Raw genomic sequence first — 21927 nt, forward strand, 5'->3', positions numbered from 1 at the left:
ATAATTATGAACTATTCCACGTATAAGGATGCCAACAAGAGAAAGTTTGATCAATTAGCAAATATCTTAAGACTTTAGTTCAATTTGGAATAGTTTTGTGAGGGTAAATGGATTAGGACAGACTAGGATGTCTGGATACTTTGACAATGAAGTAAAAAGGATAAGAAATATAAAGGAAAGAAGAGAAGAATATTGACATAAATAAACAAAAGGGAGAGTTAATGTCCATTGAGACCCATTTCAGAGTCTTCTTTAATGGATGAAGCTGTGACAAAATGAAAACCTTTCCTTACTTGGATATTTTGTATACATAGTTTAAAAGCAAGGCACTCTGAAGCATCTATTCTTAGTAGGAAAACATCCACCTATAAAGCCAGCCTATGTATTGCTGGATATCTACACAACCTGTTGTGACGGTTTAATGTTGGGTCATTTTTCTCACAAGGACCTTGAGCTGCTACTAGCAAATATAGTTTATATGTTCTGGTGAATTTACTGTTTCTCTTTTGTCCTGCTTCCCCCCCCACCTCTTTGCAGCTATTTCTTTAAGGTAGATAACTGGGGAAAATCTCTTTGCATATACAGGACGAAACCCAAACAAAACTTGAGAATCGAATATTCCTCTGACGCACCAGCCTTGTTTTGCATTACCTCTATCTTGTCTCAATAGGCTCCTTCTCCAAGAATTCCTGTCATAGGAGAAATGACTGGCTTTCCTGACCCCTGTACACTTTGAATACTCCTTCGGATATCCTTGATCAAGTTAACGTCTCATTGTTCTAAGATAGTAGAGTCAACTAATAATTAACTTGAACAAATTGGTTATAACTTATACTTCTTTTAGATGATGTTAGTTCTTTAACATATTGACCTTGTAACGTGGGAAAGAATGTGTGTGGGTCATGCATTTGGAGATTGGTATGCTTTATGTTTCTTGACAAATCACATGGAAGGGATAGTTCCTGGAGGTACACTTTCCAAAACAGACACTCTTGGATTATTCTTCTCTTGAGACAACAATCATGGAAAATACTTTACTGGGACCCCTCATATTTTTCTGTCAGACAAAGAGTTAAAGTGACAGCTGCAAAGGTAAAGAAAATAAAGTCATTCAAATATACTTTCTCTTTGTCTTCTTTTTCCACACAACAGAGCCTGGCAAGCTATCCGTGGCATATTGGATATGCCAAAAACAGTAACAATAAGTCTCACAATGAGAGACGTTACTGGTGCCCGCTTGAACAAATCAATGAGCAACAGGATGACAGTGACAGTGACAGTGTCTTCTTTTAACCCATGTCCTCATTTCTGTTTTATTCAGCACTTCTAGACTAAGAATCTAAAGTTCTGAGCCCCTATAAGTATCAGCACTCACAAGGTGTCAAGTAGTGAATTGTACGAAAGCAAGAAGGGCCAGTTTTGAAACTTGAAAGAAAAATAAATCTCAAATGTGGAAATTGTTTTTCAATCAACTCTGACCTCCTTCTCTCTTTCTGAATATCTCACCTGAATGATCTTGTTCTAGTAGCATCAATAAATTACTGAAGGAAGAAATGTTAGACCTAGTTTTTAATTAACTTCGCAATTGATTTCTACATAATGGTGTATGAATCACTGTTCTTTAGTGAGAGGGGATGAAACTCTTGGAGATTTTTCTGAACCAAGTTCCAGATATTCTGCAACTTATTTTGCTATTCTCTGAACTCATAAGCTTGCTCTATTCTTCATCCTAATGCCCACAGAGAAATGAAAAGCATATTTTCATTAGTACACAACAAATGTGCTTTTAGAATGAAATATTAGAAGGAGGGAAAGAAAAATGATTGTGTACTACCTATAGTAGTTGACATAAAGAAATCTTATTCTGAAATCTTGCCTAGTTCTACATGCATATTTTCATAAAGTTATTCACAGAAAACTATATCTTTGAATCAAACTTTTATCAGTAAATGATGATGAAAATGGGCTACTAGACTTTAAAATACCTATCAACCATATTGACATGCATTATATGTTGGATATTTGATGTTGATCTTCTTTTTGCACAGTGAACAACGTTGTGTGAAAACATACAGAAACATTTTAGTGTTTTAGGATATGAAAATATAACCAGTCACATTAAAAAATATGAAATAGAATACCTTTGGCATAACTATTAATGAATCAAGTAAATGGGGTCAATCTAGTTCATCTTATGCTAGTAGTAGTCAAATTATTTTTTTTTTTAATGTAGGGCCATACCTTGTACTGTTCATGGCTATCTTTTGGCTCAGTGCTTAGGGATCATTCCTAGCTGGGATTGAGGACTATATATATGTGGTACCAAAGACGAACCTGGGTCCGTCACATGCAAGACAAGCATCTTACCCATATTTTTAACATAATGCTTTTCTTTAATGGACTGTATTTTTTCCCATTTTTACGAGAATTAAGTCTGATTGATCTCACTCAAACCTGAGCCTGGATTACAATCACAGCACAATATTTGTCCCTAGATTGAGTGGGGGGGACACTGACTGGAGGGTGTGGTTTTGAAACATTGTATAATGAAACCCTAGAATTAACAGTGTTATAAATCAGGGTGCCTGAAATAATTTTTTATAAGAAGAAAAAAGGTCCTTATCTGGACCTCAATGTAGCTGTTTTAAAGATTGCTTCCCTCTCTATTTTTTTGTATTTGGAAATATGTTTGTGCTTTAAGTCGACAGGGACCAGATTGAAAGTTTCTTTTTGTTATAGAATCATCTTACAGGAACCAATGGGATCTGATTATATGAAATATTGATCTCATGTCTACTTCTTTCCCATTATTTCTTGTTACTGGTGAAATGAAAGATAACTCAATATACAGCTAAGCTTCCTTCTCCTCCAGATCTTGGAGTTTTCCTTGACTCCATCTTTTCTCCCTCAGGACCAATTTCTGAGTCTCTGACCATATGAATTGCTCCCTCTCTCCATCTACTAGTCTCTGCCACACCTCTGGCCCAACCATGATACCCTTCTCTGGGGTGGTGAAATAGGTTACCTCACTCTCTTCTTCTCTGCCTTCTTTCTGTCATTTCTTTCTCTACTGTCTTCCAGAGTGACCATTAGCTGTCAAGCTCCTGTACTTCATTGTATCTTAGTAACACCAAGCTGCTTTTTCTTTTTCATTCTGGCTCTATGCGCTCATTTCAAAGCTTCTATATTGCTGCTTCATCAGTGTGCTGTGTTTGCCTTCCCCAATCTTCTTCTGATTGATTTGCCATTTTCAGGTCTTACTTTAATTGTACTTTCCTTAGGAAGGCTCCCTTGCCCTGATAGCAGTTAGAGAAAGACCTTTTTTTCTGCATCTTCTTCATTCTAACTTCCTCTAAGGAAGTACTAATCCTTTTAAGAGTCACTGATTATTTTCTCCTTAATTTTACAATAAATGAGGTGAATGCAGGGACCATGTCTTACCTTCTCTGTATATCCTCAGAACCTTGGATGGATCTGAGAATGTGGTGGACATTTATTATTAGAATAATTTTTCTCTCTTTAATATAATTTTTATCTTGTACCTACTGATATTTCTAGTACCATCTAAACTATAAAACCAGATATGAAGGAGGAGTGGATGGTGAAAGCCAGTAAAGGTGTTAAGCATTAAATTATCAGTAAGAGTAATGTGACTGCAGTGTCTAAAATTTATGATTCAAGTGTCTGTCATAGAAATAGACTATATCTATTTCTTGGGGCGGGCTAGGAGGGGAACTGGAGATATTGATGGAGAGCAGTGGACACTGGGGAAGGGATTGGTGCTGGAACATTGTATGCTTGATAGTCATGATAAACGTTGTCATCATGGTGACTTAATAAAAACAATTAAACAGCAATACTCCTCACCCCCTCATATTAGCACATAAAGATGAATGGTTTCATCTTACCATAATAACTTTTGAACTGGGTTGATAATTCAATGGACCGAGCTCAATGCTTTTCATGAGGCAGCTTGAAGTTCAGTTCCCAAGACCACTTGCTCTCCCCAGCAATACCAGTAGTGACCCCTGAACACAGAGTTGGGAGTAGCCCCCACGCGCCAAAGGCTGTGACTGACTAAACAAACCAGAACAAAATAAACCCACCCACCTATTTGCCATACGTTAAATGCTTTTTAAAAAGTCAGATGAAAATGATTGTTTGCCTAAATAGGTGAGAGGTTTCAATTTGGTCGGAAGCTCAACAGCAGATCATACTTGCACAATGAGCACTGTGAGTGTGAGCAAGTAATGGAGCACAAATGCACAGTCAAACTTACTATGGAAAAGAAAACCCTGTTTTTTTATTATTTAAGAAAGCACACACAGCAATTTATTGGGGGGGGGAAAGTGAAAAGGCAAAATAAGTGAGCATACAAATTCATTTCCAACGAACTGGTGCCACTTGGCAAGTAATAGTTGTTTATATGAGCTCTGAACCTTTTGTATTTCTTTTTTCTGTATACATAAGCAGCATTATGTATAGAGACATATGGAAATACATTGCACACTCCTCAGAAATCCTTTCCCCAAAATTCTGATGGAGGCATATGCTTGTTCTTCCGTGAAGCTTCTGACCATATTTCTTGGCTCATGCCACTGTCTCTTTTCTCTGAGTTCGTCTCTGATGACAAGTAAGGATACTTGTAAAGGAAGATTTCCCCTTAGTTCTTGATTTTTTCTTTAACTTTTTCTGATTTTTGAGTGAGATTCCCAGTTCTTCCATGATGGCATTGAAAGAGAGACACTAGAAAACATGAAATAATAGGGCATCAGTTTTAACTGCATTACTTTCATCACCCAGCGGTCTGTCTCTTGCCTCGGATTCATGAACGCAAGGTATTAGTCTCAGGCAATTCTAACACAAGGCAGCTTTTCTTCCAGTTCCCACACCTCCTCCTCCACCCGACAGCCACCCACTGTTGGGAAATCTGAGGCAGTGATTTAGGGGATACTCACAAACTCGGTACTATAACACTACCCCGTTAAAGAAAACTCGTGGCCCTCCAAATAGATAACTTACCTTTGCCGAGACACCAAAATAGAGTTAAGTTAGGTCATTTCCCCCATGGAGATGATCCAAACATTGATAGGTTTATCAAGGCATACGAACACTTGAGTAATGCTATAGAAAATGAACAAACCTTCTCTACACCAAGGCTTTGCTTTTTTCTCCCATGAAACCTTACTTTGTTCCTAAAATAAAATCTAATTCTTGATGAATTTCCTTTCTGATAAAAAAAAAGAAAAAAAACAATTTTAAATCGTATATTTTCTCAAAAACGAAAGTAAAAACACACCACACACATACAGAGATCTGGCAGTAGCAGCGACACAGCTGTGGTGGAAATGAAAATAACATGGTACTGAACTGCACAGAAAAGATGATGGTGTAATACAAAAAGAAAATGGAATTATGATTATAAAATGATATACATATGCAGATGGCATATATATTCATGTATAATAATATATATCTATTATAACTTCACTCTGACTATTCATTCACATGCACAATATATAAATGGCACAAGAAAGCATCATTTTCTGTCATTTATTGCAGCCAAGATAAGATCTCTGGATAATAAATTTCTGCTGATTGAGATAGCCATAAAGAAGCATAGTTTTTGATGCGATTACTCTCAAAACATTTCCTCAAAAAAACCAAAGCCTTCGGTAAAGTGTATGGAGGTTCAAGCATTACTTTTACTATCAAGTCACAAGTATGATTGAAAATCAAATGACAACATGCCACCAGTTGATTTATCTAGGTTGTAAATGCTTCAAAGGAAGAAACTGGATTTGTATGTGTGCAAAGTACAAAATGTTTGGTGTGATCTCAGGATCAAAGTGCATTATAGTGTCATATGCATCTTTGAAGATAGACATTTATTATATTATGTCCCCCAAAGAGTTGATATCATTTACAACAATATGCATGCTCTCATTTTTTTCCTGCCAATTTGAAAACCAGATATATACATTTAGATCTTAGGTGTGAATTATTGGTGTACAAGATGTACAAATCTAAATAAACTAGTTGGTTCAGCGCAGTATTTTTTTTTTTTTGGTCTCATGCATAAGAAAGTGTCTCAGGACTTAAATTTCATTTCTAGTTTTCTATGCAATTGAAAACCAAAATTTCTGGTCATGCATGTTAATTTCCTTTCACTGACTTGAGAAGGCTGTCTCACAATGAGGACAATAAAAATGTTTTATAAATTTACTTTAAAAATATCACAGCAAGTAAGAAATGAAATATAATGATTTTGCAGCATTAAGCGATGTGAAGTGTATGTGTTACTACTAAATGTTTTAGTGACATTGTGGTGAACAGTATTATTGGGGGTTTGGCAACCTTTGCTCATTTATTTATTTCTATGGAAGAAAGATTTTTGCATAGGATATTTCTGGTAGTAGGAAAATCATTAAAATGAAGAGGGAAAGGAGAAGAGTCATTACACATAAAACTCATGACAAATATAAGGAGGGAGTTATTATGCCCTTTATAGGGATAGTAAACAATATTTGACATAATAATTTTTGCATGAAATATAGGTTATGAAAAGAAAAGTTTTGCATATAGAGTTCAACCCATCTGATTACCCAAACTTCAACTCTATTCACTTGAAATCTGACACTTGGATTAATTTTTTATTGTTGTTGTCATTAATTAGCCACACTTGGCTGTGCTAAGTGTTTAATCCTGGTTCTTCGCTTAGGAGTCACTCCTGTAAGTGATCTAAAGACCATAGTGGGTACCAAGGAGTGAACCCATGTGGACCAAGTGAAGGACAGTCCCCTACTCACTGTGTTATTGCTCTGTTCTTGGATTAATTTTTTAAATAAAACCACTATAAATCGTGGTTATTTAAAAATTTTTTTCCATCAGATATGTTAAGATATTCCACTTTCTGCTTAACTCTCAAACATTTGATTTTAGACATTTCACTTTATTTTGCATCGGAACAACCAAAGTCAGTCTCTACGTATGACTCATGACTCATATGGATTTTACAGTGGTTGAGGGATTGGAAGGAGGCAGAGAGATAATACAGTGGTTAGGGCGCTTGTCTTGTCCTCTGTTTGATCTGGGTTCCATCCCTGTCACCCCATATGGTTCTTTAAGTCCTGCCAGGAGTGACCCCTGAGCAGAGAACTTGGCCACACTGCTAAGTGTGGCTCCCCAAACAAACAAAAGGAAAGGATAGACAGGAGAGACTTATAATCCTCCCTCCCTATTTTGAGAAGAGGTCACCATTGTAGATCTTGATCATGCATTTCAATTCAGTTTTTTTTTTTGAAAATACAATTTTCCTCTAGATTTTATAGTGCCTTAAAAGACAACAGATATCTCTCTTTTTTCCCCCCATTAACCTTAAGTGTTTATTCTTGCCACCAGTATGAGAAAGAATATAAATATAGTCTTATCAGTGTCCAGGATTCTCTGTCTTTGATCACAAACTATGATTTCTTTTTGATTCTCACTTTGTCTCCAACTGTCAAAAAGGAAACGGCAAGATATTGGGGCTGACCTTTCTGCTTCCGAGTTTTTGCCATAGCCACAAGGAAAGATGACCTTTAAAGCACCCACCGGCCCCTGAGCGCAGGTAAAGCCGTACATTCTCGAATCCACAGGAAATGAAACCGTGAAGGTCATCTCAGTAGAGTTGTGAGGGAGGGGCCGATAGTCATCAATCAACTTGCCTTTGACAATCTCAAGATGAAAGACATGTATACAATGTAACAGGATTGAACTTCTTAATTAGTTTCAAAATTTAGTAGCATTTCAAAGCTTGTATTTCTGTGCTGTTTTCACAAACATCCTCATAGCGTCTAAGAAAAGTTACGTATAAGCATGGCGGTTTCATCCCTAAATAATGATATCAGATGGTATAAGATCATGATGTGTGCCTAGCTACCTTGCAGGGGATTTGGGATATGACACCCCGACAATATCTTCCAGGCCATAGGAGCCTAAAAATTCCCCTAAGGACTTGAACCGTAGGTCCACCAGATGTGAATGGAGCTTGCGCTTATGTTTTATTTTTTGTAATTTATTTTTGTTTGTTTGGGGGGAGGTTAAAAGGCTTACTCCAGGCTCTGTGCTTAGGGATCAGTCACTCCTGACTGGGCTAAGGGTACCACATGTGATGCCAGGGATTGAACCCAGGTCTGCTGCAATCAAGGCAAGTACCCTACCAGCTGCTGTTTCATCTGGAACTCCTGATGGTTTTACAGATTTACAAACACGATAATTAATTATCATAGTGAGATTGCGTCTGATGTCAGAATGCTGGAATTTAAATTGGGTTTGTTGTTGTTGTTCTTTATTTTTTAAATTACACCCAGTGGTGGGCAAGGCTTACTCCTTGTTCTGCTCTCAGTCTTCACTCCTGGTTGGCTCAGGGGGACCATATGGGGACCATAAGAGGTGCTGAGGATCAAGCTAGGTTGGCAGTTTGCAAGGCCAGTGACCTATCCACTATACAATCTCTCCCACCATCAGAGTTTAATTGGTACTAAATTGTTAGGCAAGCTATTTATTATCTCTCAACGCCATCCCCCTACCCCCTTGCCCTGTCCTTTTATTTTATTATTTTGCTTCCCAAATGGTGCTCAGGAGTCTTCAGAATCCTCTCCTGGCAATTCTCATCCTGCTGATGTAATGCAAGTGATGTAGGCAGGTAGACAGGGAAGGGCCCACGGTGATGGAATTCCTAGATAGTAACAAAGCCAGGAGGGCCAAGGTCTGGTAAAATCCTCACCTGGTGCCAGCAGCAGACCCAGAGAAGTCTGGAATCCCTCTCAGAGAGAAGCTCCATCAGGAACAAAAGACCAGGGAAGAAATTTCAAGGAAGGCCATAGACCACTCCCAACTCTACTCGCCTGGCAGCCTCCCTAGCAGCAAACTTTTACCTAAGTAGACTCCCCACACGGGGGCCGGTTGGAGAAACCCTATGAAGACCACCTTGAACAAAGGAAGGGCGCGCAGATGCTGCCCAAGCCCATGTGCTGCTCGTGTCCACATGGCTGAGCTCATGTGTCGCCCACATCTCCCCTCTTGAGATGTGTAGTTTCACGCTGAGATGTGCATAGGGGCTCTCTCTGCCTTAAGAGAAGTGCTCATTCTCTCTTGAACACACTGCTTTCTCTCATTTCTCTTCCTGGTTCCCCTTCCTAAAATCCTCCAAATAAAATCTGTTTTTACTTCACTTTTACTAAACTGCTCGTCTAATCCTGAAATTCTTTTCTGTGAAGCAAGTCAAAGAAACTGTAAACCCTGGGTAAGGCCTTAGATTCACTTTCCAGACTTTATTGGTCTTAACCTTTCCAAGACCAGAGAGTCTCTTGCCCGCACGCCTGGCTGTCTTCCCCGGGGTCCCTCGGAGGGGATGGACTCCAGCTTCCCTCCCCGCTCCGAGCAGAGCTCCTGGCGGCCGAAGACCACCGGAACCTAGCCACAGCCGTGCTGGAGGCCCCTCTCCACACGTTCAGACAGGCCTCATGCATGAAGGTACCGGCAGAGGAACCCAGGTGTGTGTAATCCCATCAACGGCCAACATCCAGAGACTTAAAAGCGAGCTCCCAGAAGTGATATCTTATAGCCTGCTTCTCCCTCTGGGAGAAACTGGCAAGCTTCTGAGAGTTTCCTGCCCACATGGGACAGCCTTGCAAGCTTCCCATGGTGTATTCATATGCTAAATCCAGTAACAAGCTGGATCTCATTCCCCTGACCCTGAAAAAGCCTCCAGTGTGACATCCTTGGGAGGGCCGAGTTGAGAGAGACTTCTAAGATCTCAGGGAAAGGACAAATGGAGAGGTTACTGAGCCCGCCCGAGAAATCGATGATTAACAGGATTTTGTGATCGTGATCATGAACCTTTCCAACTGGTCCCCTGTGACAGAGGCAGATTGGGAGAAAGTGACCGTCTCCCTCCTCTCTGCCTACCAGAAGCCACCTTTGGGGACCACTGGCTTCACAAGGATCCAGTGACATTCTGCTGCTGGTGGGGGGGTTGGGGTGGGGTTTGGGGCACTCAGACCTGGCTGTACTATGTTGTGATACTTTTTACTTTGCTATGCCAGGGATACTGCAAGGACAGGCTACACACCAAGAAGGAGCCTTAAGTCCCGAATTATCTCTTTGGCCCCTCTTTTCTCTTTGCATCAGTTTCCTTATACAGAAAATAGAAATAAACTCGTTCTTCTTAAAGCTATAGTGAGGATCATTGAGTCCATATCTGTGAAACACTGGAGCACAAATTCCCACAAACATGGGAGGTACTGTTTCTTTAAGATGAAATTCTCTCCATCATTGAAAATAGGTCTAGGGCATTTGTTGATAAATATGTGTTTTGATGGAGAGAAGGGCCAGAAAAAACAATTTGATGCTTCAATTTTAACCATCAGGAAACCCTTCTGTGCACCAATTTCTTTGAATTATTTATTTTAATTATTATGTATTTTCATTCACATAGGTCCTATGTGTTTAAAATGTAAAACTTTCAATATATATTGTTACCTATTTTACCGAATCCTAGTACATTTAGTGTCTGTAACAGCTGGTGTCTTCCCAGTGAAAAATAGGTGGTCAGCTAAGTTTAGATCCTTCAAACTTTAAAACAACTCATGTCCATACTTATAAAGTCATTAAAAAGGAATCCCTCTAATACAGTTGCTAGGAAAACTTAATTATGCATGGATTTGCAACAATGCCAGGACCATTTATGCTGTTCTTGACACTATCCAAAAAAAGTAATTTTGTGTGTGTGTGTGTGTGTGTGTGTGTGATGTTACATAACAATAAGAGAAGTTAATCTTTTATACAGAGCAGCTGCAAATCAAGTAGAATAGTAGCATTCCTCTAAAACTAATAGGGCTTGCTTGTTTATATCTTTGCTCCCTTATTTTGCAACTCATTCTTCTCCTCTTCTTAATGTGTGTGTGAGACTGTGCTCATGAGCTCTTCACACACACACACACACACACACACACACACACACACACACACACACATTCCTTCCCTTCTCCCACCTTAATTTTCTTAACTTTCCCCTTTGGTTTATTCTCTAATTGGCAGCTGGGTATCATTTCCCTCCGATTGACTGCACATACTTGATTTCTTTGTACTCTAGTGAGACTGAGTGTTGCTATCCTCTTCCTGACCCCTTATCTTATATTGCGTATAAAAACCAGGCGGTGTTGAGGGAGGAGCTAAGCAAATTCTTGCTGTTTGGTAGCTAAAATAAATTGCCTAAGGAAAATAATCCAGGGGTGAAAAACAAAAGAATTTTTAAACTGTATAGAAGAACTCTCCTAGCATTCAGTCTGGGTTTGAAATAATGAAAGGAGCCAGGATTTCTGTCTAGGACTGGCCTCCATAGTGGTTGCAAATTTAGCATCAGACTATCAGTCTGATTTCTCAGTGTATAGTTAATATGTATGCATTCAAGGTTTTTATTCATTGGTATATCTAAAACTTTATTAAATGCTTATCTTTGGGGGTTTATTTATTTTTCAATTGTTATTATTTTTCTAGCCTGTGCTGGCTTATTCAAGAATACAATGCAAAATTTACATTTCATTAGGTGTCTTTCATTCTTTTTGTCTCCCAAGCTGTGCTGGGGGGGGAGGGGGGCGAAAAGAAGCTCTCAGAGGTACTCAGCCTACTAGGCCTGAGGGTTTGTTCAATACTTGGGAATGGGAATATATAACTGCTTGCTTCCCCCAATCACCTTCTCCCCCCCAGCCCCACCCAGAGAGGGTACCACCTGGGCCAGCCCAGCAGTGCTCTGGAGGCCACCAGGGCTACCTGGTGCTTCCAGGGAGGTGTGCAGTGCAAGAGACCGTCCCTTTGCCTGTGCCTATAAGTTTTGTGCTGACTCCTTGGTCCTAGGTTTCTTTCTTTACTTTATGAGATTCTTTATTTAAATACATTTGAATGCTTTCTGACATTGTCTAAGAAATTTGTACATTACATATGGGAGAAAATTTAGTAAAGACTATTTAATTGACATGGGGGAAAACATAGTAAATACTATAGCTGTCTTGTCTTTCTTTCTTTTCTTTTTTTGATTTTTGGGTCACACCCAGTGATGCTCAGGGGTTACTCCTGGCTCTGCACTCTGGAATAACTTTTGGCAGTGCTTGGGAGACCATATGGGATGCCAGGGATTTGGGTTATTCCTCTATCTGCACTCAGGAATTACTCCTGACGGTGCTCAGGGGACCATAGAGGATGCCAGGGATCGAACCTGAGTCAGCCTCATGCAAGGCAAATGCCCTACCTGCTGTACTCACACTCCAGCCCTATAGCTATCTTTTAGAAAAAATTCTTTGCATAAAACTTGAAGAAAGGCTATGATTTGAATTGGTTTTGTGAAGATCATATTTAGCAAATACACAATATAAAGAAAAAGGTTGAGAAATAGAGGGAGTATTATTTTTTTATTTGTTTGTTTGTTTTTGGGGGTCACACCCAGCGATGCTCAGGGGTTATTCCTGGCTTTTCACTCAGGAATTACACCTGACAGTGCTCGGGGAACCAATGGGATGCCAGGAATCGAACCCAGGTCGGTCGCATGCAAGGCAAACGCCCTACCTGCTGTGCTATCGCTCCGGCCCCGAGGAAGTATTATTAATGTTATATTATTTTCTTGGTGTGGTAAACTTACGGCTGTATTTCTGTGGGAGCAGTGTCTTGATGAGTTGATTATTTCTTTTTAAAAAGTAGGCCCAAGCATTTTTTAAAAAACTTTATTATTTTTCATTTCAATTTTGTGGTGTCATGGGGTTGATGCTCAGGGCTTATCCTTGGCCCTGGGCTCAGGGATCACATCTGGCCGTGTTTAGGGAACCAGAATTAAACCGGGGGTCAGTGTGCATGCATGTAAGTGCTCTGACTCTGTACTGCCTCTCTGGCTCTCATTTAGAAAAACAATTTTCTATTAAAACATACCTAAGCCCATTGTAGAATGGCATGCAATATGCACATATGTGTATGCACATATAAAAGAATTTTAAGAATTTGTCTATCCAGCAAGAAATTTTTACCTGAGGCAGCTGCTCAGACCCATATTCCCAAACTCTTAGAATATAGAAATTTATACATTTATTCTCTTCTAACATTAGACTTAATTCCATGAAAAACTACCAAAAATGAGGTTACTCTTGCACCAATGTAACATTTTAATATAAATCCTTATGCCTTTTCCAATGCTTCTGAATTTCAACTCTTTTTTTCCCCACTTTTAAAGTTGTAGCAAGAACCTTTGATATCCACTGCCCCAGGGTTAGGGATGATAAGGAAAGAGAAAAAGAGTCAAATTTGCAGCTGAGAGCTCTTAAATAGCCTTTTATGGATCTACAGAAGCCCTGGCCTTCTTTGAAGCTATTAATTACCACAACCAGGTGTTTGAAAGGAAAAAGAAGGCTCTTTGAATGGAAAAGTTTGCCTCAGAGCCTTCAGGATCCAACAAATAGGATTGGGGATGGGTGTGAAGAGATTTGTTGTGAATTGGTTTTCAAAAAGTCCAACATGCTGAGGAGAAAGCTTGGAGAGTGAGGAATACCAATACCTCAATTGCCCTTTGTGGGTTCTAACACCCAGGGGATGCCACAAGGCAGACAGCTTGATTGGAGCCCAAGAATGTAGGGAATTGGTACCCATTCTCTCACCTAGACTATTACAGGAAGGTCCCTCAAGGAGACTAACATCCGGCCATATTGAGATGAAGTCTTCCGGGCCTTTGTGGGGCATTCAAGGGCAAGTGAGCCTTTTCTTGGCCCCAGGAAGGGCAGGAAAAGGGTTTCAGAGTAGGCAAAGGAGGCTGGAACGTGGCTCACTTTAGCATCGTGCCCAGAAAGCAGAGAACTGCTTTGATGTGTGGGGAGAAGCTTCTAGAAGGCAACCGGAGCTAGACAATTCTTCTGACATCAATGCCTGGCAATCAGAGTGTCCACAGGCCACTTTCCTTCTCAGAGTCACGCTGCATGGTCACTGTCAGCCCCTCTTACAAGCTCGGAGCTCCCGTGCTCCCTCCAGAGATTGTTCTTAAATGTCCATGACCAGATCTGTCATGAGGATTGGGGCTGATGTCCTGGGGGTTAGCTTTCTCTTGCCTACGGAGCAGTGCCTGATCCTTTTAGCAACTGAGAACTTGAGTTAGGGCCATAAAACTACAGTTCACAAGAAATTCTTTGTCTGCCCCTGTAGGGAGCCATTTTACCTTACTGATCTTATCCTATCACCATGTGTTTATCACTAGCTAATGCCCATGCCTCACCTAGCAAAGGTTGCCACTCCTGATCTTACTGATCATATCCTATCACCATTTGTTTATCACTAGCTAATGCCCATGCCACACCCTGCATTTCTATTGGGGGTCTCAGCATGCCTACTATACCACCTCCTCCCAGCAGGGAGGTATAAATACTGTAACTTCCATAGAATAAACACCTTTTCTCCCTCCTCCGGCTCTGTGTCTATTCATTAGGCTGCATCCCCTTCTCAGCCCCAGGAAGGGTTCTCCCTGCTGAACAGGACGAGACCTCCACGTTGACCTCCACATGCCCCTTCTCCTGTAGAGAATGATTCTGCCTCAAGGTAAATCTAGGCTGACAGAAGATGTTAGCTATGCGTAGTACATGTGTCCACCATATGTAAAACCTTTAAGGTATCAGTCTGTATATCTTATATATCTATTGAGTAATTTTGTTGCAAGCTACAACATCCCAATCTGGACCCCCGAAACCTATGTGGTCCCTCTTAAAAGAATAACAGAATTCACTTTAGCTATGAGGGTGCACTCTGCGATTAGATCTCTTTAACATAAGGTCATTAATTCACTTTTGGTTTAAAATGCTTTTAAGGGAGTAGGACGGTATTGGCTCAACTACTGTAGCTCTCTCCCACCGTCCATCTCTTTTCCCTCCTTATCTGAGTGTCTGAGACTTGTGGAGGGCTGGACATTGCTGAGAATGGAAGAGGCTACTACATATGCTTCTGGGCAGTGTCCACCACTTGTCTTTCTTACGTCTACCTGGCTTCCAGGGCAGAGCTACACTTTGCGACTTTTCTACTTCCGCCTCCAACTTACACAACTACCAGGAGTACTACCAGTCCTTTCACAAACACATTCGTGGGAAAGGCTGTGAAATTTTTTAATGCTTCCTCTGAGATACTCCAGGAATGAGCACTATAAAGTTGTTCATAGACTAACTCCTGGATATTGGTATACTTGACTCAAGAGACTTGTCTATAAATCTCACCAGTGTTTTTGGCTGCTCCGGTTAACACAATAATGACATTTTCTATTTAGGAGTTCCTCTGAACTTTTCTCAGGTCTTTCTTTTCTTTTTCTTTTCTTTTTTTCGTTTTCCAAGATGGGATGAAGCTAAGGGAGACTCATTAGGCCTCCATCCAGGGATACTGACATCATCTCAAGTTTAATGCTTCCTTCCAATTCCTTTTTTATTGTCTGGTGGCCAAAAATTGGTGTAAGGGATAGAAAATATTTGTACTACTACTTTATTATTTTTATTTATTTATTTTTTTTTGCTTTTTGGGTCACACCCAACGATGCTCAGGGGTTACTCCTGGCTCTGCACTCAGAAATCACCCCTGGCGGTGCTCGGGGGACCATATGGGATGCTGGGAATCGAACCCGGGTCGGCCACGTGCAAGGCAAACGCCCTACCCGCTGTGCTATCGCTCCAGCCCCTGTACTACTACTTTAGCATGGTTGTCCTGTTGTTCATAAATTGTTGTCCCATTGTTCATCCATTTGCTGGAGCAGGTACAGGGGCTCCATTATGAGACTTGTTATTACTGTTTTTGGCATATTGAATATGCCATGGGTAGCTTGCCAGGCTCTGCTGTGTGTTCGGGATAAGTTCAGTAGCTTGCCGGGCTCTCTGATAGGGTCGGAGAAATCGAACCCGGGTCAGTCACGTGCAAGGCAAATGCCCTACCCGCTGTGCTATCACTCAGAGAGTATAATTTCATAGATTTTCCTCAAGTTTGGAATTTTGTGTTTCAGTTCTTGCTAATTACATATATATATTATAAATTACAAATATATATAATATATATTTATATATTTACTAAAACAGTTTATTAAAAAACATGTGGATCTTCAGCTGGAGAAGCATAAATTTCAGGACTTTTGTTTATGCTACAAATTTGTAAAGTCTAAAATGCGAAGTTAAGAGTTTGTTTCATCCTAGCTTGGAGATAAACACAAGATAAAACTCGATGCTTGATCAAAGTAGAGAAAATGTAGGAAACAAAGGCAATAGCACATAAAAATAATGGGGGAAAATGTCCCTTTCCTTTGCTTATCTTTCTCTCTTAGCAAAATCACTTCAGTTCTGTAACAGTTTTCACTTTATTTCGAGTCAGTCCCACTGAATATCCCACTCTAGAATTATGATGGAGTGTGTGATCAGTTCCTAGCTTCCACGTAGTCTTAAAGTTAGTTAAAAGAATGTGGTCTCTAGGTACATGCTTTTAACCTACTGTATAGACTACTCAAACCAAGAATGATTCTGTCTGTGACTTTCTTATGTTTGTAGTGATTTTCATGATTGAATGGGCAGCTTTCTCACTCTTTAATTCCGGATAGTGAATTTTTTCTATGCTCAGAGCAGGCTATTACACAGTCAGTTAATGATGAAACAAGGTACCTATACAACACTATTAAATTCTATATATGTGGGGCTGGAGCGATAGCACAGCGGGTAGGGCGTTTGCCTTGCACGCGGCCGACCCGGGTTCTAATCCCAGCATCCCATATGGTCCCCTGAGCACCGCCAGGGGTAATTCCTGAGTGAAGAGCCAGGAGTAACCCCTGTGCATCGCTGGGTGTGACCCCAAAAACCAAAAAAAAATAAATTCTATATATGTATGTATATAGAATTATGTATATGTATGTATATGTTTTTTTACACTGCTTCTTTACTGATATTTTCTTTTGAATATCCTACTGGCTTTAAATGATATCCTGGTAACACGCCAACACTGAGGTTGAGGAAAGCACAGAATTTCCCCCCCAAACGGCAGAAAGACTTGAATCCTTTATTTGTAATCCCAAAGTCATCTTCTCATTGGAACAGAGACAGCTTTCACTGTTTGTTTGTTTTTTAAGATAGTGACAACGTGTATATTGGAGGTTATTTCTAAATGGATGTTAATTACTTCCTGGCCTCTCTGTTAATTGATCGATGTAAAGATTTCCAGGCAGAAGAAAGCTTCTTTGTAGAATTACAGAAATAACCTGATTAGAGGAGAGACTTCTTCAAATCATTTGCTAACCCAGTTGATCAGACTCCAAGAGAAAAGAGTCTGGAAATATTTGAAAGCTTCTTATAAAGGACCAAACGACACAAAGAGAAGATAAATACTAAGTTAGCATGGGTTCCTAATAGACACTAGTTTCTTAGTTTGTATGGTTCATAAAGACTTAGTGATCTAGTCAGTGCTGTTATTAAATTCTTTTTATTTTTGTTTTGTTTCCTCTCAAGTGGAGTTAAAAGCTGGGAGGGTTAGGGTGGGCCCTCCTGGTGATTCTCAGTCTTGTGGTTTAATATTAGGGCACAAGGACTCTGATATTCAGACACTCTGGAGATAAGGATAACTTGAACCAGTCTGGTTTCCCAGTTTCCCCAACAGTGCTAGGTGGGGCTCAAGGATTGGGGACTAGGTAGTGCCAGTGATTGAATGGGGAATGTGGCTTGTCTGCATGCAAGGCAAGTAATTACCTTAATATCTGTACTATCTCTCCATCTCCAAGTCATTGTCACTCTCACTGTCATCCCGTTGCTCATTGATTTGCTTGAGCGGGCACCAGTAACGTCTCCATTGTGAGACTTGTTGTTACTGTTTTTGGCACATCAAATACTCCACAGGTATCTTGCCAGGCTCTGCCGTGCAGGCGAGATACTCTCGGTAGCTTGCCGGGCTCTCCGAGAGGGGTGGAGGAATCGAACCCGGGTCAGCCACGTGCAAGGCAAACGCCCTACCCACTGGGCTATCGCTCCAGCCCATCTCCAGGTCAGCATTTTTATTTGAAATTTACAAAGTCTGAGTTAACTCTGAGTGGAAAAACAAGGTAAATTAGGCAGAAAGAAAATTCTGATCAATTTTAAGAAGTGATTGACGGAGTGAACTAAGTAGTATAATCACATCACTTAAATCCTACTCATTATTTTCTGTGTCTGTCTGGATGGATATATCAAGAAATGGAAATTTGTTTTTCTGCAAGTTGGTCTTTGAGCCCTATTTAGGCAGGTAACTACGAGGTTCAATGATGCCAAACCACACTGCATGTTCATAATGTTAATTTCCTTGAACAAGCAGTCCTTATCTTTGTAAAAATAGAATTCTTAAAAAATTTAAAGAAAATCTCATTTTCCACAGTATCAATCTCTATGGAAGAGTTTTTGAAAGGAAAAAAAATAATGATTTTAATATGTGTGTGCATCTGGACATAAAATTACTTAACTACAAGAAGTATAATGAGATGGTTCCTAAAGGCTAGTTAAACTGCAGCAGAGGGCAGAAAATTTTTATTGTCAGTAAGAGTTAATTAATAATGCCATTTGGCACTGTTAGACATGCAGAAAATATTCCAAGAAATAAGAATGCTTTGCTTTCTTTTTTGCTTTTCGAGGTTATTCAGCTATATTTAACTTGCTAACATGGAAATAGACTTCACAGTATAAGGGTCAGGATTGGAAGCTAATTGAAATTCATTGTGTTGCAATTTTGAATAGCTCATATAGGATATTATATAATGCTAGTCAAATGCAATAAGGTATTTGGAAAAATGAATTTTCTTGGATAGATTTATAGTCTTATGATCTAACTAAATTTTCTCAGGCCATGATCATGGTCTACTGTTCATTCCTTCTGTAGTTCCAATTTTGCTGGAAAAAGCTCTAAAACTATTTTCATTTAAAATTTTAGTCTGCAGTGAAATAAGCTGCATTTCCCCCTATTATAGTAGTCTATAGATGGGCTTGTCAGGCAACACTTCCACAGGATTAGGGGCTGCCTGGTTGTCGATGCACTTGTTCAATCTTTTCATGCCTCCCTGTTCTCTTCTTAACTTTAAGCAGCATTTCTCAAAGTACAACCCAGAGATAACTTGCCAGTGTTAATGAAAATGCACGTTTGCCACCTAATTTGAAGACAAACTGCTGCACTCAAGTGGGTTTTAATGAAAATTTATGTTTGCCAACTACTTTTAAGTAAAACAGCTGTATGGAGGACTATTGGGGAAAGAAAGCTCAGATAAAAAAACACTATTCAAAAAAAAAAAAAGAAAAGAAAGAAAAACAAAAAATAACCCTAATCTCTTATCTGGAAGATTGTTTTAAGAACCACTCGTGTGCACTGCTGACTATGGGAACACACTATATTTGAATCACTTTTGATGAAAACTAATGTGCACAAATAGTTTTGAGCATTCACTGCCTGATTTTTTTAGAAAAGACAAATAAAGACAAACACTAACTTCTGCTCTGTCTTCACTGGGGAGGAAACCCTAGAGGGCAGAGTGGCTCTAATCTATAATTTAGAGTGTTTTCCTAGACAATCGGAGGCACACTGAAATCCGACAACTGCTTATGTTAAAAATGGAGTTTACATGTTTTGCCTTAATGTACAAACCTGGGAAAGAGGATGAAGTTAGGCCACAGTTGATGGTGCTCCTTAGCTTACTCTTGGCTCTTTACTCAGTCTCAGGGGACCATATTGGGTGCTGGGGATTGAGCCTGGACAAGCCATCTGCAAAATTAGTACCTTCTCCACTGTACTATCTCTCTGGCCCTGTAAAAACTTTGTTTTTAGCAAAGTTGATATCAAAACCTGAATGAACGATTTGAGGCTCTTCCTGTTCCTGGAGCGAGCAGATATCATTGGGCTACACTAGCACACAACAGGGACAAATGGAGACATTGCCTGGCGCCCGCTTGAGCAAATTGAAGATCAACGGGATGACAAGTGACAAGTGATACAAGTGATGGCAAGGAGGTGTGAGGCTGTATCTAATAGGATAGCAAGGGCTGGAGAGTTGAGAGTAAGTCTACAAGGAAGAGTCTACAGAGAGTATAAGGAACTCAGGTATCTAAATGAATGAAGATTGTATGGCATACTATACGACCAGGCATGACACTGGTCAGTAGAATGCAGTGACGCTTCTATCTTAATGATGTGCAAAGTTTCTTTATTGATCCTCCATGGAAAAGCTCTTCGCATTGAATGTTGAATGTTAAGTAGGTCTGTATATGTTGCTTGGAATTAGTGGTCAAACTTCTTACATCAGTCAATAAGCAATGATTTATTGAGTGATGCACATCAGATTATGCTAGTTTGTTCCTGCATGCCAGAATCAACTGAGCCCCTTAGATAATTATTATTGTTTTGGCCCTATTCCAAAATAATTAAGCTAGAATTTCATGCATTGCCAATTTGGTTTGCTTGCCGCTTTTGTTTTGGATGCCATGACCTTGTTATTAATTTTAATATTTGTATGAGGAAAAGAGGTCTTAAATGTAGCTTGAGTGTCTGAATCAGAAAACATGCTTTCCAAGCCAGACTCTGTTTTATGTCCAATGTTTTCTTCTTTTTCCTTTTTTTTTTCCATTTCTGGGTCATAACCAGGGTTGCTCAGGGTTTACTCCTGGCTCTGTGCTCAGGGATCACTCTGGGTGGTGCTCAGGGATCATATGTGACACTGAGGATCAACTGTGGGTTGGTCACATGCAAAACAAATGTCCTATCCATTATTCTATATCTCTGGTCCTTGTCCAACATTTTCTTACTGTCCAACTGCCCATGTGAGTAAAGAACAATACTTACTATATCAATAGGGAACTGGCATCTATTAGTTAATAGGACTATTAATAGGACCTTTATAGGTTATTTTATTTTTTATGCCATTATATTATTTCATTAAATTCTCAGCAAATCTGAGGATTATAGTCTAAAACTGAATTAAAGTCTAGAATTGAAATCTAGACTGGAATTAATGTCTAAAATGGGAGAATAAAAGTCTAAAACTCCAGATAGACAATTCTGATATCAAATTTAGTGCTTAGCTCAACTGAAAAGCAATAGTTCATAGCATCAAATCAAATGCTGTATGTGAAAATATTTTGAAAGTATGTAAAATTAGCGGTATAGAGTTTCAAACAATATACCAATATTAATTTTCAGAAGGGACCACATTTTTACTCAAAAACTCAGAAGTATATCTTTAAAAATTAGTTTACATGCAAGGCCAGTATTATTATTGTTAAGTCCTTGCATCTAAATTCATCACTCCTGAACTGTTTTGGTAGCATTTTTGTCATATTAGTCTTCGAGAATATGAATGTATGTAAATTGTAGTTTCTGTATATGGAATTCTCTATATGGAACATATAGTGATTATGAAACTTAAAATGATATAGCATTTATTCCAGTACTTGGTTCTATTCCTTCTGAAAATGTGAACTCTGATCTTGGGCTAATATGATGTTGCATTCACTTTACAAACAGTAAATCCTTATGTGTGATTTCACAAACAGTAAATGCACTGAAGCCTTGCATGAGTAAAGAAATTAACTGTTGCACTGTTGCACTGTCCTCCCTTTGTTCATCGATTTGCTTGAGCGGGCACCAGTAAAGTCTCCATTGTGAGACTTGTTGTTACTGTTTCTGGCATATCAAATACGCCAAGGGAAGCTTGCCAGGCTCTGCCCTGTGAGCAGGATACTCTCGGTAGCTTGCTGGGCTCCCCAAGAGGGATGAAGAAATAGAACCCGGGTTGGCTGCATGCAAGGCAAACGCCCTACCTGCTGTGCTATTGCTCTAGTCCAAAAAAAGTAACAGTATTGCATTATTGTAGCCTTTAAAAAATTAAAAATACTAAATATGTGT

The 21927-nt window shown here is 39.5% G+C and overlaps 1 protein-coding gene across 5 annotated transcripts in view; it reads right to left on the minus strand.

Moving 5' to 3' along the window:
* Nucleotides 1-4279: 4279 nt before the first annotated feature.
* Nucleotides 4280-21927, minus strand: part of GRIK1 (glutamate ionotropic receptor kainate type subunit 1) — a 464627-nt gene continuing 446979 nt past the window's right edge. For 3 of the 5 annotated variants that reach the window (XM_055127266.1, XM_055127262.1, XM_055127263.1), the window contains 2 exons: nt 5144-5230; nt 4280-4746 (listed from right to left, as the gene is read on the minus strand). In XM_055127266.1, the coding sequence (XP_054983241.1) occupies nt 4591-4746; nt 5144-5230 (243 nt within the window). In that variant the 3' untranslated portion in view covers nt 4280-4590. The remainder of the gene's footprint in view (nt 4747-5143; nt 5231-21927) is intronic. The other 2 variants (XM_055127264.1, XM_055127265.1) reach the window with 1 other exon arrangement.

This window comes from Sorex araneus, chromosome 2 (genome assembly GCF_027595985.1).
Source record: "Sorex araneus isolate mSorAra2 chromosome 2, mSorAra2.pri, whole genome shotgun sequence".
NCBI lineage: Eukaryota > Metazoa > Chordata > Mammalia > Eulipotyphla > Soricidae > Sorex > Sorex araneus.